This window comes from Pleurodeles waltl, chromosome 3_1, assembly GCF_031143425.1.
Source record: "Pleurodeles waltl isolate 20211129_DDA chromosome 3_1, aPleWal1.hap1.20221129, whole genome shotgun sequence".
Taxonomy (NCBI): domain Eukaryota; kingdom Metazoa; phylum Chordata; class Amphibia; order Caudata; family Salamandridae; genus Pleurodeles; species Pleurodeles waltl.
The window spans coordinates 1,618,151-1,634,856 of NC_090440.1; the positions used below are offsets into that span (position 1 = coordinate 1,618,151).

Below are 16,706 nucleotides of genomic sequence, written 5' to 3' on the forward strand. Positions count from 1 at the left end.
CCTCCTGGGCCCCAGCAGCATCCAAAAACGCCAAACGCACGATTTGCGTGTAGCAAGGCTTGTTGGCGTCCATCCGGCGGGAAAACACTTCTGCACGACTCTCCAAGGCGCGGGGGATCCATCCTCCAAAGGGGAAGTCTCTAGCCCTTGTCGTTCCTGCAGTATTCACAGTTCTTCAGCCTAGTAAGAGCTTCTTTGCACCAACCGCTGGCATTTCTTGGGCATCTGCCCATCTCCGAGTTGCTTGTGACTTTTGGACTTGGTCCCCTTGTTCCACAGGTACCTTCAGTCAGGAATCCATCGTTGTTGCATTGCTGATTTGTGTTTTCCTTGCATTTTCCCTCTAACACGACTATTTTGTCCTTAGGGGAACTTTAGTGCACTTTGCACTCACTTTTCAGGGTCTTGGGGAGGGTTATTTTTCTAACTCTCACTATTTTCTAATAGTCCCAGCGACCCTCTACAAGGTCACATAGGTTTGGGGTCCATTCGTGGTTCGCATTCCACTTCTGGAGTATATGGTTTGTGTTGCCCCTATCCCTATGTTTCCCCATTGCATCCTATTGTAACTATACATTGTTTGAACTGTTTTCTAAGACTATACTGCATATTTTTGCTATTGTGTACATATATCTTGTGTATATTTCCTATCCTCTCACTGAGGGTACACTCTAAAATACTTTGGCATATTGTCATAAAAATAAAGTACCTTTATTTTTAGTATAACTGTGTATTGTGTTTTCTTATGATATTGTGCATATGACACTAAGTGGTACTGTAGTAGCTTCACACGTCTCCTAGTTCAGCCTAAGCTGCTCTGCTAAGCTACCATTATCTATCAGCCTAAGCTGCTAGACACCCTATACACTAATAAGGGATAACTGGGCCTGGTGCAAGGTGCAAGTACCCCTTGGTACTCACTACAAGCCAGTCCAGCCTCCTACACCTTCATATCAATTGCTTGGAGTTTCTGGCAGGCATCTTTAAGATTCGGAGCATCTCCCCTGGAAAAGACAGATTGTTGCATACTTCTTCGAATGGACAATATTTCTGCAGTGAGATATGAACAAGCTGAGTGGGACGAAGTCACGCCTTCTGGCAGAGATTGCCAAGGATTTCTGGCACTTCTGCCTTGAACACCGAATCTCGGTGGTGGTGGAATATCTTCCGGGTCGGAACAATACAGTGGCAGGTTGGCAGTCACAACATCTTTGGGATTCCAGCGATTGGAGACTGCACTTGAGAGTCTTACATCTCCTTCAAAGCATTGAGGCCCGTGTTCAATAGGTCCATTTGCCTCATATCTCAAATGTTAACTTCCAAACATTTTCAATTGCCGTCTGGATCCGGAAGCACTGGCTACTTACTATGCATTCCTGCAGGATTGGTCACCTTTCATGAGTTACACCTTTCCCCCATTCATGAAGATTCCCATGGTATTGGCGCAATCCTGTCGCCAAAGCATGGAGTTGATTCTTGTGTCTCCTTGTAGGAGGCTGGCCTGGTTTGTAGTGGGTACCTTGTGTACTTACACCTTACACCAGGTATCCCTTCTTAGTGAAATGTAGTAGTTTTCTATCAGCTTAGGCTGATAGTGGTAGCTATAGCAGAGTAGCTTAGGCTGAACTAGGAGACATGCAAAGCTCATGCAACACCACTTATAGTTACACAGTACTTGTACACAAGTAAAGACAATACTTAGTGTTACCAAAAATAAAGTTAGTTTATTTGGGTGACACAGTACCAAAAATATCTTAGATGCAATACTCCTTCTGGAGGTACGTATTATACGCAATATATACACTAGACACCAAAATAAGGTAAGTAATTAGACATTGTAGTGTAGCTATTTTTAATATAGCTTCATGCCCGTTAGGTTAACATATTAGGCCTCTGTGCACTTTGCCCTAGATACATTTTAATCAGCCTCGCACTGTTATTTTACAATAACCAGTTTTACGGTCTTGTTTTATTTATTTCTATCACACTGCTTAGCTTAGTTCAGCACTGTGTTCTCAAACAATGCATTCTTGATCACCCTGTGCTTCAGTCAAGGCTACAGTCTGGTACATTGCCGGTAAACGTGGTAGAAGTTTAGTCTCTAGTGTTCGTAGACAATACACATCCTTACGTAGGGACCTCTTCTTAGAACATATGCGTGTTAGTTATAAAATCACTTTCTAGTCCTAGTACAGGTCAGAGGGAGATTCCAGCCAGGAACCTACAACTAGATGCTGACTGCCCCGTTGCAGATGCGGATGCAGCTTACAGGCCTTTGCTCAGGTGTGAGGGTTGATGTCCTCCTGGGGGAACCTGAAAGGCAGGCTTAGAGCTTCACATGCTGTGCTCGAAATATAACTTAGAGAGAACCTAATATAGTTGCACTATGATAGCCTTATTCTTGTGCTTCACTCTCATTGTTACTATTTTAATTCTACTGTGTTTCGTTCTGGTTATTGCAGCTCACGCCTTACTATATAAAATGCAGTTGTTTTATTAAACCAATCTTTAAAACTTAAACTGCCTTTGTCATGTATATATGAGACCATACTGTGTATGAGAGAACCGGTTGTGACCTGAGTGACCACGACTTTCATGAGAAGTACTAACATGTCGTGCACTCGGCTGCCCAATTGTCTCTTCCCTTTGGGAGAGGTGAGGCACTGCTAGTTAGCCGGAGCAAAACCCGGATTTAGAGTGACAAGGGTCCTTCACCGTGGGTCAGACTTAGTCCTCCACACTGTGAACGATCTTGCCGCTCAAAATCCAGTAGTCTCATTAGGATAATGAGAGCCTACGCGACAACATAGGATAGTGCAAACAATAGGAAATGCTATAGAATGCAATGGGAGAAAATAGGTGTAAGGGCAACACAAGCCATGTACTAAGAAAGTGGAATGCGAATCACAAATTCCCCCATAGACAAGTGTAGAGTGTGCAGAATCACTAGGAGAGTAAGAATACAGTAAAGGTAAGTACATTACCCCACCCCAGAGCCCAGAAAAGCAGGAGTAAAGTACTGCAAGTTTTCTTAGGACACACTACAAGTCGTGATTAGAGTTATTGCAAGAACCAAGCAAGACTGCAAACAACAAATGGTGGATCCCTGGACCTGAGGACCTGCAAAGGAAGGAGACCAAGTCCAGAAGTCGAAAGAAGTTCCAGGAAGGACAGGAGCCCCTGCCAACCCAGAAGAGGGTGCAAAAGAAGAGTCCCCGGTTTTACAAAGACCGCAGAAATGCACCGTAGGAAGATGTAAGCGGGTTCCTGCATGATGCACTGGATGTCCCACGGGGAGAAGTTGGATGAAGGCGAGTTTTGGCGCTGGAGTCCTCCAACGAGCCTTGGTTCTGGCAAAGGAAACTTGCAAGTAGAATCTGAAAAGAACCCACAGGAGAGACCCTAAATAGCCCTGAGAGGGGGATTGGCTACCTTATCAGGCATGGACCTATCCAAAGGGAGAGGGTGTAACACCCTGCTCCCAAAGGAAATGCTTTGTTCTGCCTTCCTGGGACTGAGCTGCTCATACCCCAGGAGGGCAGAACCCTGTCTGTGAGGTGGCAGCAGCTGTAGCAGCAGTGCATGCCTCAGAGAGCTGGTTTGGCAGTACTGGGGGTCCTGGTGGAGCCCCCAGGATGCACGGAGTTGGCTCCACAATACCAGATTTGGAATGGCGGGACAATTCCATGATCTTAGACATCTTACATGGCCATATTCGGAGTTATCATTGTGAAGCTACATATAGGTATTGACCTATATGTAGTGCACATGTGTATTGGCGTCCCCACACTCACAAAGTCCCGGGAATTGGCCCTGAACTATGTGGGGGCACCTTTGCTAGTGCAAGGGTGCCCTCACACTTAGTAACTTTGCACCTAGCCTTCATTAAATGAAGGTTAGACATATAGGTGACTTATAAGTTACTTAAGTGCAGTGAAAATGCCTGTGAAATAATGTGTGCGTTATTTCACGCAGGCTGCAATGGCAGTCCTGTGAAAAGGTTTGTCTGAGCTCCTTATGGGTGGCAAAAGAAATGCTCCAGCCCATAGGGATCTCCTGGAACCCCAATGCCCTGGGTACCTGGGTACCTAGGTGCCATATACTATGGACGTATAGGGGGGGTCCAGTGTGCCAATTGAAATTGGTAAATACTAGCCTATAGTGACAAATTTAAAAGCAGAGAGAGCATAAGCACTGAGGTTCTGATTAGCAGAGCCTCAGTGACACAGTTAAGCACTATACAGACACACACATTAGGCCATGAACTATGAGCACTGGGGTCCTGACCAGCAGGATCCCAGTGAGACGGGGAAACAATACTGACATACAGGTAAAATTGGGGGTAACATGCCAAGAAAGATGGTACTTTCCTGCACTCCTCTTTCTGGTTGTCCTGGAAATGAGTCTGTCTGATCCTGATTCTGTTCCTGTGGAATCTCCTTCTGGATCACAAGAGTCTCCTCCATCCTCTCATCCTATCAGAACACCTCCCTTTAGCAGTCTGGAGAATTTCTGGGAAAGATGAAGCCTCCCAGGTACTTTTGCAAGGGTCTAATGATTTCATCTCAGTGGCCTGGTCCACCAGTACTCACAAACAATATTCTTGCGCTTGGAAGTGCTGGTGTGATTAGTGCCATGAACAGGATACAGATCCCTATTCAGCAGATTGTAGTTTGATCTTGAACTTCTTATCATATTTGGCTTCTTCAGGAACGGTCTATGAGCAATTATAAATCAGCCATATCAGCAGGGCGTTTACCCATCTATGGTGAACCTGTTGGGGAGCTTCCCATTGTGTGTGAGCTCTCGAGGAGCATCCGTATGGCCAAACTACCCAACTGAAATAATCTGTTATATGGGATGTGAACATACTATTACATTTTTTAGATTCTTGACCTGCATACAAATATCTTTCCAGAAAACAGCTGTCAGCTAAACTTTCCATGCTCTGTGTTTAGTTTCTTGTAAACGTGTATCTGAAGTAAGAGCCCTAGATTTGATGGGTAGAGTTTTTTCTCCTGAAGGAGTAACTTTTTCCATCACCCGTTGTACCAAGTGTAATTCTAGATCAGTTTCCTATCCTAGCTTTCCGGGTAATCCCAAATTGTGTGTGATGCAGTGTCTGAAAGCGTATGAGGTGAGTGCTGCAGAGTTCCGTACTGATATAGGGAGACAATTGTTGATTGCATTGCAGATTCCCTTTCGTCCTGCTACGTCAGCTACTCGAGCCAGACAGATGCTTTGGCTTTTAGGGGAAGCGGGTATTGATACCACCAAGTTTGACACCCATTATGCAAGAAGAGCCATGGCATCTATATCCTTCTCCTTGGGTTCTCGTCTAGATTACCTTCTAAAGGCAGCTGCTCGAAGTCAGACTCCACGTTTAAATCATTTTAGCTTAAACCTATTGTGGATGTTGCTTCAGTTGTAGTGACTCAGCGTTAAACAAGCGTAATCCGAGCCTCTGGTCCTGACATAGAATGAAAAATGTTCTTTGATTCATGTCATTTCTATTTAGGACACTAAGTCGAGGATTATCCCACCCAGTTTAAACTTTATTCAATTATTGTCTAATTACTAGTTTTATGATTCATTTAAGGATACTTCATCATTATCTGTGATGTATTTCTAAAAAAGCTGAAGTTATCTTTTGAATGTTTGTTTCTTTTTTCGCTTCCTGATGACTATTTATTGATATTTATTCTGTTTTTCTAGACCAGTGCTCACTGCTTTGGTATTCTCTTTTCCTTCGGGAAGGACAAGTGAACATGGTACTTCCTCTTTGGTGGAATCGGAGGAGCTACGTTCTCCCTACTCTCAGGCCGCAGAGTCCGTTCCGGTCGACAGTCGAGATGAGAGAGCGTCGATGTCGAAGATCTGAGGTCTCTGAGCTGCGCTCCCGTTGGAGATTGAACTGTTGGTTCAATCCTGTCTTGCAGGGTTTGGAGACTGTTCATCTGTTAACTGGACTTGTGCAAAGAAGGAGGTGGCTGGAGTGTCTTACAGTTATATAGGGTCGGGGCTCTATGGCTGGTCATGTGATGTTAACATGCTCATAGGATATGCAGCCTTTTGCACTTTCTCTCGATTGACTGCTGTGAAATTAAAGCACAGAAAGAGAAACATAATCCTGGCCTCTGTGTCCTTAATAGAATTGAAAAACTCTTCAAGCAAATGCTAGAATGTTTTTTATTTCGGAGCGCGACCATGCGAAAGCATCGTGGCCTCTCCGTATCAGAGAATGCTCACTTGCACTTCTCTTATCATCAGTGTCCCTAGCTCAGTGCATGCACTCTTGTGATCTGTGCCTTATGATCAGTGTCTCTAGCTCCGTGCATGCAGCCTCGCACATCTTTTGTCTGTCTCTAGCTCGGACCATGCACTCTTCTGATCTGTCTTGTGACCAGTGTCTCCAGTTCAGTGTATGTACTCTTGGGATCTGTGCGTTATGATCAGTGTCTCCAGCTCAGTGCAAGCACTCTTGTGATCTGCGCCTTGTGACTAGTGTCTCTAACTCAGAGCATGCACTGTTGTGATCACTATCTCTAACTCAGAGCATGCACTTTTGTGATCTGTGTCCCCAGCTCAGTGCATGCATTCTTGTGATCCGTGTCCCTAGCTCAGTGCATGAACTCTTGTGATCAGTGTCTCTAGCTCAGTGCATGCACTCTTGTGATCTGTGCCCCTAGCTCAGTGCATGAACTCTTGTGATCTGTGTCCCCAGCTCAGTGCATGCACTCATGTGACCAGTGTCTTGTGATCCGTGCCCCTAGCTCAGTGCATGAACTCTTGTGATCAGTGTCTCTAGCTCAGTGCATGCACTCTTGTGACCAGTGTCTTGTGATCCGTGCCCCTAGCTCAGTGCATGCACTCTTGAAACCTGTGTCTTGTGATCTGTAGCTCTAGCTCAAAGAATTCACTCCTGTGATCAGTGTCTCTATCTCAGTGCATGCTTTCTTGTGATCTGCGCCTTGTGACCAGTGTCCCTAGCTCAGTGCATGCACTCTTGTAACCTGTGTCTTGTGATCTGTATCTCTAGCTAAGAGCATACTCTGGTGTAATCTGTTTTGTGACCGTGTCCTAGCTCAGGGCATGCACTCTTGTGATCACTATCTCTAGCTCTGTGCGTACACCCTTATGATCTGTGTCTTGTGATCAGTATCTCTAACTCAGGGTGTTAGAAATGGGGTCTTTGGTTGACAGTCAGGTTACCCCCTGTTCAAGCAAGGACCCTCACTCTAGGCAGGGTAAAAGAGAATCACCCTCAGCTAACCCCTGTTTACCCCCTTGGTAGCTTGGCAGAGCAGTAGGCTTAACTTCAGAGCGCTAGGTGTAAAGTATTTGTACCAACACACACAGTAACTTAATGAAAACACTACAAAATGACACAACACCAGTTTAGAAAAATAGGAAATATTTATCTAAACAAAACAAGACCAAAACGAACAAAGATCCGACATACACAAGTCAAGTTATGAATTTTTAAAGATTAAACTCCAAAATAGCGCTTAGAAACAAAAATGCTTCGATGAGATGTTAACACGGCGTCGTGACGGAGCCGTTCCCAACAAGCCAACACCAGCGGCGCCGGACACGGAGTCGTGTAGACCCCCAAGTACAGTACCTTTGGTGAAGAGTGAAAACAAGCCGATGCGCGAAGTCGGGTATCGCGGCGTCTGTGCGAAACATTGAGTCCATGCACTTCGAGCGGCGTCGGTCACGACGTGGTGCGGCAACTTCCACGGAGTCGCGGACTTGAATGGGGCTGCGGCGGCGTCGGGCCTGCGAAGAGCGTCGCGTTCCAGCGAAGGTTACGGCGTCGGGTGCAGGCGGCGTTACCGGATTCAGCAGCGGCGTCGGTCCGAAGCCGTCCGAAGTCGATTTTCTTGGATTTCCACCAGCTTTCCTTCCAAGGGCCCGGGGACTGGATAGGGCACCACTTCTCAGAGCAGGAGTCTCTCCAAAGTCTCCAGGTGCTGGCAGAGAGAAGTCTTTGCTGTCCCTGAGACTTCAAACAACAGGAGGCAAGTTCTAAATCAAGCCCTTGGAGATTTCTTCACAAGATGGAAGGCACACAAAGTCCAATCTTTGCCCTCTTAATCTGGCAGAAGCAGCACTGCAGGAAAGCTCCACAAAGCACAGTCACAGGCAGGGCAGCTCTTCTTCCTCAGCTATCAGCTCTTCTGCAGGCAGAGGTTCCTCTTGGTTCCAGAAGTGTTTCTAAAGTCTGTAGATTTGGGTGCCCTTCTTATACCCATTTTAGTCTTTGAAGTCACCTTTCTTCAAAGGGGACTCACACCTACTTGTGAAATCCTGCCTTGCCCAGGCAAGGCCTCAGACACACACCAGGGGGTCGGAGCCGGCATTGTCAGAGGCAGGCACAGTCCTTTCAGATGAGAGTGACCACTCCGCCCCTCCCTCCTAGCAGAGATGGCTAATCAGGAAATGCAGGTTACACCCCAGCCCCCTTTGTGTCACTGTCTAGTGCGAGGTGAAAAACAACCCAACTGTCAAACTGACCCAGACAGGGACTCCACAAACAAGGCAGAGTCACAAAATGGTTTAAGCAAGAAAATGCTCACTTTCTAAAAGTGGCATTTTCAAACGCACAATCTCAAAATCAACTTTACTAAAAGATGTATTTTTAAATTGTGAGTTCAGGGACCCCAAACTCCACATGTCCATCTACTCTCTAGGGGAATCTACGCTTTAATCATATTTAAAGGTAGCCCCCATATTATCCTATGAGAGAGACAGTCCTTGCAACAGTGAAAAACGAATTGAACAATATTTCACTGTCAGGACATATAAACCACATTACTATATGTCCTACCTTAACCATACACTGCACCCTGCCCTTGGGGCTACCTAGGGCCTACCTTAGGGGTGCCTTACATGTAAGAAAAGGTAAGGTTTAGGCCTGGCAAGTGGGTGCACTTGCCAAGTCGAATTTACAGAGTAAAAATACACACACAGACACTGCAGTGGCAGGTCTGAGACATGATTACAGGGTTACTTGTGTGGGTGGCACAACCAGTGCTGCAGGCCCACTAGTAACATTTGATTTACAGGCCCTGGCACCTCTAGTGCAATTTACTAGGGCCTTAACAGTAAAACAAATATGCCAATCATGGAGAATCAATTACGTACACATTTTAAACAGGAGCACTTGCACTTTAGCACTGGTTAGCAGTGGTAAAGTGCCCAGAGTAACAAAAACAATACAATCAGAGTCCAGCACACATCAACAACCTGGGGAACAGAGGCAAAATGTTAAGGGTGACCACGTCAAGGAAGAAAAGTCTAACACAGGGCATTTACTCTTGTGACCAGTCCATCTATCTCGGAGCATGCACTCTGTAATCTGTCTTGTGATCAGTGTCTCTGTCTCGGAGTTTGCACTCTGTAATCAGTCTTGTGATCAGTTTCTCTATCTCGGACCTTACACACTGTAATCAGTCTTGTGATCAGTGTCTCTATCTCGGAGTTTGCACTCTGTAATCTGTGTTATGATCAGTGTCTCTATCTCGGACCTTGCACTCTGTAATCAGTCTTGAGATCAGTGTCTCTAGTTCAGAGCATGCACTCTTATGATCAGTGTCTCAAACTCAGAGCATGCACTCTTATGATCCGTGTCCCCAGTTCAGTCAATGCACTCTTGTGATCTGTCTTGTGATCAGTTTCTCTATCTCGGACCTTGCACACTGTAATCAGTCTTGTGATCAGTGTCTCTATCTCGGAGTTTGTACTCTGTAATCTGTGTTATGATCAGTGTCTCTATCTCGGACCTTGCACTCTGTAATCAGTCTTGAGATCAGTGTCTCTAGTTCAGAGCATGCACTCTTATGATCAGTGTCTCTAACTCAGAGCATGTACTCTTATGATCAGTGTCTCAAACTCAGAGCATGCACTCTTATGATCCGTGTCCCCAGTTCAGTCCATGCACTTTTGTGATCTGTCTTGTGATCAGTTTCTCTAGTTCTAGCTGGTGATCCGTGCCCCTAGCTCAGTGCATGCACTTTTGTGATCTGTGTCCCCAGCTCAGTGAATGCACTTTTGTGATCTTTCTCCTGTGACCAGTGTCTTGTGATCTGTGCCCCTAGCTCAGTGCATGAACTCTTGTGATCAGTCTCTCCAGCTTAGTGCATGCACTCTTGTGATCTGCAACTTATGATCAGTGTCTTGTGATCCGTGCCCCTAGCTCAGTGCATGAACTCTTGTGATCAGTGTCTCCAGCTCAGTGCATGCACTCTTGTGATCTGTCTTGTGACCAGTGTCTTGTGATCCGTGCACCTAGCTCAGTCCATGCACTTCTGTGATCTGTTTCTTATGATCAGTGTCTCCAGCTCAGTTCACGCACTCTGTGATCACTGTCTCTAGCTCCGTGCACGCAGTCTCGCACATCTCTTGACAGTCTCTATCTCGGACAATGCACTCTTGTGATCTGCGCCTTGTGATTAGTGTCTCCAGCTCAGTGCATGCACTCTTGTGATCTGTCTTGTGACCAGTGTCTTGTGATCGGTGACCCCAGCTCAGTGCATGCACCCTTATGATCAGTGTCTCCAGCTCAGTGCATGCACTCTTGTGATCTGCGCCTTATGATCAGTGTCTCCAGCTCAGTGCATGCACTCTTGTGATCTGTCTTGTGACCAGTGTCTTGTGATCCTTGCCCCCAGCTCAGTGCATGAACCCTTATGATCAGTGTCTCCAGCTCAGTGCATGCACTCTTGTGAGCTGTGCCTTATGATCAGTGTCTCCATCTCAGTGCATGCACTCTTGTGATCTGTGCCTTATGATCAGTGTCTCCAGCTCAGTGCAGGCAGGCTCGCACATCTCTAGTGTGTCTCCAGCTCAGCGCACGCGCAGTGAGGCTGTAAGTCAGGCACTACCCTCTGCAGAAGCTGTGGGCCTGTCGTCTTCGCTCAGCACAAGTCCCATCCCAAGGAGCCCACACCCTGCACCGGGCCAGAGCCCTGGGGTCAGCCAGGGGCATCAGAGAGCCATGAACCTGCCAAGAGCTGAGCAGGTGAGGCATGTCCTGCTGTGGTACTTACCTGTCAGACTTTACCTGTCAGACTTCACCTGGCGCACTCCACCTGTCAGACTTCACCTGTCGCACTTCACCTGTTGCACTTCACCTGTCGCACTCCACCTGTCGCACTCCACCTATTGCAAGTAACCTGTCAGACTTCACCTGTCGCACTCCACCTGTCACACTTCACCTGTCGCACTTCACCTGTCGCACTTCACCTGTCACACTCCACCTGCCAGACTTCACCTGTTGCACTCCACCTGTCGCACTCCACCAGTCGCACTCCACCTGTCGCACTCCACCTGTCGCACTTTACCTGTCGCACTTCACCTATCGCACTTCACCTGTCGCACTCCACCTGTCGCACTTCACCTATCGCACTTCACCTGTCACACTCCACCTGGCACACTCCACCTGTCAGACTTCACTTGTCGCACTTCACCTTTCGCACTCTACCTATTGCACTTCACCTGTTGCACTCCACCTGTCGCACTCTACCTGTCAGACTTCACCTGTCGCACTTCACCTGTCGCACTTCACCTGTCGCACTTCACCTGTCGCACTCCACATGTCGCACTCCACCTGTCGCACTTTACCTGTCGCACTTCACCTGTCGCACTCCACCTGTCGCACTCCACCTGTCGCACTTCACCTATCGCACTTCACCTGTCACACTCCACCTGTCAGACTTCACTTGTCGCACTTCACCTTTCGCACTTCACCTGTCGCACTCTACCTATTGCACTTCACCTGTTGCACTCCACCTGTCAGACTTCACTTGTCGCACTTCACCTTTCGCACTTCACCTGTCGCACTCTACCTATTGCACTTCACCTGTCGCACTTCACCTGTCGCACTTCACCTGTCGCACTCCACCTGTCAGACTTCACCTGTCGTACTCCACCTGTCGCACTTCACCTGTCGCACTTCACCTGTAGCACTCCACCTGTCAGACTTCACTTGTCGCACTTCACCTGTCGCACTCCACCTATTGCACTTCACCTGTCGCACTCCACCTGTCGCACTCCACCTGTCGCACTTCACCTTTTGCACTTCACCTGTCGCACTCTACCTATTGCACTTCACCTGTTGCACTCCACCTGTCGCACTCCACCTGTCAGACTTCACCTGTCAAACTTCACCTGTCGCACTTCACCTGTCGCACTCCACATGTCGCACTCCACATGTCACCCTTCACCTGTCACCCTTCACCTGTCAAACTGTGCCCAGGTCACACTTCACCAGTTGTACTTCACCTGTTACACTGCATCTGTCACACTTTACCTGTCACACTCTACCTGTCACACTTCACCTGTCTCACTTCACCTTTCACACTGTACTGTGAAAAATTGATTTCTTAACTTGGAGTTGGGGCTCCATTTTGTCCATTTGTTCTGTACTACGAACAATATTGTATGCCTTCATCACCTGTTTAATTTCATTTGTTGCAGATGTGAAACTTTGTAGATGTGTTAAACCTCCCTATGTTCTAGAAATGATATCTCTGTGTTTGAACATCCTGTTCTTGTGGTTTAAAGGTGCTACAGGAAATGTTTGTTTGAAGGCGTCTGGAGATTGTGACTCATGTATAGTGTGGTAAAGTGTGTGGGGGGGTTTGCAATAAAAGACATCAAAGGCTGAGGGAAAGGTCAGTTGCTTTGGCCAGAGTGTGTCCTTTTTGACACTCTTTGGAGGTGACCCACTGCAGTTAATAAAATGCTATCTTGAAGCATAATCCGATTCCTTGTATTCAATCTTGTACAAATTCAGCCTCTTACAAGAAGAGACTCGTAAATGTATTTCACATACTTGGTGGCCTGTACGGGGAATTATGGAGAGAAATTCGACAGACTAAAAGGCTGTGACAGAGGAAGGAGACCGGAGACCGCGGATCGTGGGGGCCCCTGCTAAAAGTCAAGTTTCTTGCAGCTGCCATCTAATGTCCCCAACTTCCATCCCCTGTAAAGAATTTCTCCCACTGAGACCCAGTAGGAGGCTGAGGAGACATTTGACCTCAAGAATATGAGGATATGGACCTGACATATTTGGTGAGACTGTTCTATGTCACTTGTAAATTTGTATCTTGGTATTGACGCTATATTCATCTTGGTATTTGATCTTGGTACTTGTTTGTGACGTTTTCAGAGGTGAACTCCGCAATTAGGACCACCATGAATAAGTTCAAGAAATGCATTTCTGAATGTTGTTGTTGTTTCTGGACCCCTCGTCTGGACGAGTCTATACCCGTGCCAGCCAAGGGTAGTCCAGCCTGGATAGTAATGGAAAAATATGGTGCGGGCCCGACCCTCTGGGGCCCAGTTTGGCACAAGAATACAAAAAAGGGGGAGACAGACAGTGGCCATTAAATGGATCCTTTGACGATGACAAATTAAATTTTTTCAACAGACATTATTTAAGGAAAATGTTAGACAGACAATGTGGGACAGTTATTAGACCTGGGAAAAAGAGGCTAGAAAAAGGGCTATGAGAGAGGCCAGGAATATGAAAAATAAAAAAAATAAAAAAACAGTCAGCCTTGAAACTGAAAGAATATAGCAACGTTAAAAGAGGGAGACAGGGAATTTAGAATGACTACAAATAAAATGTATCCGTTAGAAAATGAAATACGACAAGGGACTACATAGGACGAAATGTTGGAGAATATTTTGGACAGTATTCTGCCTTATGTTCCCGTCCACCCCAATGCTTCAGTGCAAAATGTTAACGTTAATATCACTAACCCCTTTCCTCATGTTACTATTCCTCCTCCCCCTGGATCTGCCCCTAATATCCCCAATGTTGGCCATCAGGTTCTTGGCCCTTAAATATTTAATCCGGCCCAGACTTTAAATATTCCTCCCAACCCAGTCCCCATACCAGCTACACAAAATGCTGCTATACTAAACACTACAATGGGAGGAATACCTCCCTTGACTAGTACTCAAAGTATAATGGTGACTCCACAGATTCATTCTAACATGCAATAACAATACTTCACAACAGTCACCATACATAAGTAACAATGTTAAATATAAGAAATACAAGAATCAACACAGGCCCTCTTCTGTGGGACACACTGTAGGAAACTACCATCTTGCCTGGCATGTTACCCCCATTTTTCACATGTATGTAAGTTTGTTTTTGCCTGTCTCACCGAGATCCTGCTAGCCAGGAAACCAGTGCTCATAGTTTGTGGCCTGAATGTGTATACCTGTGTAGTGACTAACTGTGTCACTAAGGCTCTGCTAACCAGAACCTCAGTGCTTATGTTCTCTCTGCCTTTAAAATTGTCACTATAGGCTAGTGACCACTTTTACCAATTTCAGTTGGCACACTTGAACACCCTTATAATTCCTTAGTATATGGTACCTAGGTACCCAGTGTATTGGGGTTCCAGGAGATCCATATGGGCTGCAGCATGTCTTTTGCCACCCATAGGGAGCTCAGACAAACCTTACACAGGACTGCCACTGCAGCCTGAGAGAAATAACGCAAACATTATTTCACAGCCATTTTCACTGCACTTAAGTAACTTATAAGACACCTATATGTCTAACCTTCACTTGCTAAAGGTTAGGTGCAAAGTTACTTTATGACATTATGAGAACAATGATTAGTTCTGAGTTGCTTTAATCTTTATAACCATTGATTTGCTGAAGGTTAGGTGCAAAGTTACTAAGTGTGAGGGCACCCTTGCACTAGCAAAGGTGCCCCCACATAGTTCAGAGCCAAATCCCCGGACTTTGTGAGTGCGGTACGCCATTACACGCATGCACTACATATAGGTCAATACCTATATATAGCTTCACAATGGTAACTCCGAATATAGCCATGTAAGGTCTCTAAGATCATGGAATTTTCCCCCCATTCTAAATCTGGTATTGGGGAGCCAATTCCATGCATCCTGGGGGCTCCACCACAGATCCCCAGTACTGCCAAACCAGCTCTCTGAGGCTTGCAATACAGCTACAGCTGCTGCCACCTCACAGACAGGGTTCTGCCCTCCTGGGGTCAGACAAGCTCAGTCCCAGGAAGGCAGAACAAAACATTTCCTTTGGGAGGAGGGTGTTACACCCTCTCCCTTTAGAAATAGGTGCATCAGGCTGGGGAGGGACAGCCTCCCCCAGCCTCTGGAAATGCTTTGAAGGGCAAAGATTGTGCCCTCCTTGCATAAGTTAGTCTACACAGGTTCAGGGACCTCTTGTCCCCTGCTCTGGTGTGAAACTGGACAAAGGAAAGGGGAGTGACCACTCCCCTGTCCATCACCACCTTACGGGTGGTGCCCAGAGCTCCTCCAGTGTGTCCCAGACTTCAGCCATCTTGCTTTGCAAGGTGTGGGGGCACTCTGGAGGGCTCTGAGTGGCCTGTCCCAGCATGTGACATCAGAGACCCCTCCTGATAGGTCCTTACCTGATAAGGAGGCCAATCCCCCTCTCAAGCTATTTAGGGTCTCTCTTGTGGGTTCTCTTCAGATTCTACTTGCAGGTTTCCAGCAGGAATCCTCTGCAACTACTACTTCATCCTCTGACCTCAGATCAACCGCAGCCTGCTCCAGGAACTGCTGTAACAGCAACAAACTATCCACAAGGCATACTTTTCTTCTGCAGCTTCAGCTCCAGCCAGTAACTGCAACAGTTTCCACGGTGTGCACGCTCTGAGGACTCCCTGTCTTCAACCTGCACCAGAAGGACAGCAGAAATCTCCCGTGGGGTGACAAGTCCCTCCCCTGCTCACGCAGGCACCTTCTAAATCAACAACTGGTAATCTCAGACTCCTTTCACAGCGACGAGCGTGCTCCTTGGAACACAGAGGGTTGACTCCATCGACTAAGACTGTCCTGAGGTCCTGCTGATTCAATTTGGAGGAGGTAAGATCTTGCCTTCCCTGAGAATGACACCCCTGTGCACTGCGTCTTCTTCACCTCCTGAGGACTCTGTGCACTATTTCCGCACTATTTGCAAAATTTCTTCGTGCACAGCCTGGCCCAGGTCCCCAGCACTCTATCCTGCGATGCTCAACTCGCTGAGTTGACTTCCGGAGGCGTGGGACCCTTCTCTGCAGTGCTGCACCAACTGCGTTTTGCACCTCCTTTGTCTCCGTGTCCTGTGACTTCCGTGGGTGCTGTCTGGCATCCTGAGGGCTCTCCAAAGTGCTGAGAGTCCCCTCTTCCTCCTCACACAGAGTTGAGGCCCCCAGGTCCCTCCTGGGTCCAGACAGTGCCATTTTGACACAAAATGCAACTTTGTCGTAACCAAGGCTTGTTGGAGACTTCCAACACGAAACGTCTGCATCCATCTTCACATCGTGGGACATCCCTTGCGTCATGCAGGAACCCACTGTCATCTTCCTTGGGTGCATTTCTGCAATCTTCGGCCAACCGGGGACTCTTCTTTTGCACCCTCTTCTGGGTTGGCAGGGGCTCCTGCCCTTCCTGGAACTTCTTTCGACTCCTGGACTTAGTCCCCTTCTTTTGCAGGTCTTCAGGTCCAGGAATCCAGCAGTTGTTGTTTGCAGACTTGGTTGGTTATTGCAATAATCCCAATCACGAGGTGCAGTGTGTCCTAAGGAAACTTGCAGTACTTTACTCCTGCTTTTCTGGGCTCTGGGGTGGGGTAATTTACTTACCTTTATTGTATTCTTACTCTCCCAGCGATTCTGCACACACTACACTGGT

General features: G+C 47.0%; 1 protein-coding gene across 1 annotated transcript in view; it reads left to right on the top strand.

Annotated features, from left to right (window-relative positions):
* LOC138285943 (zinc finger protein Xfin-like) overlaps window positions 1-16,706 on the top strand; it is a 664,541-nt gene that overhangs the window by 323,741 nt on the left and 324,094 nt on the right. Inside the window, exon 11 of the mRNA XM_069226463.1 lies at window positions 10,752-11,026. Coding sequence (XP_069082564.1) covers window positions 10,752-11,026 — 275 coding nt within the window. The remainder of the gene's footprint in view (window positions 1-10,751; window positions 11,027-16,706) is intronic.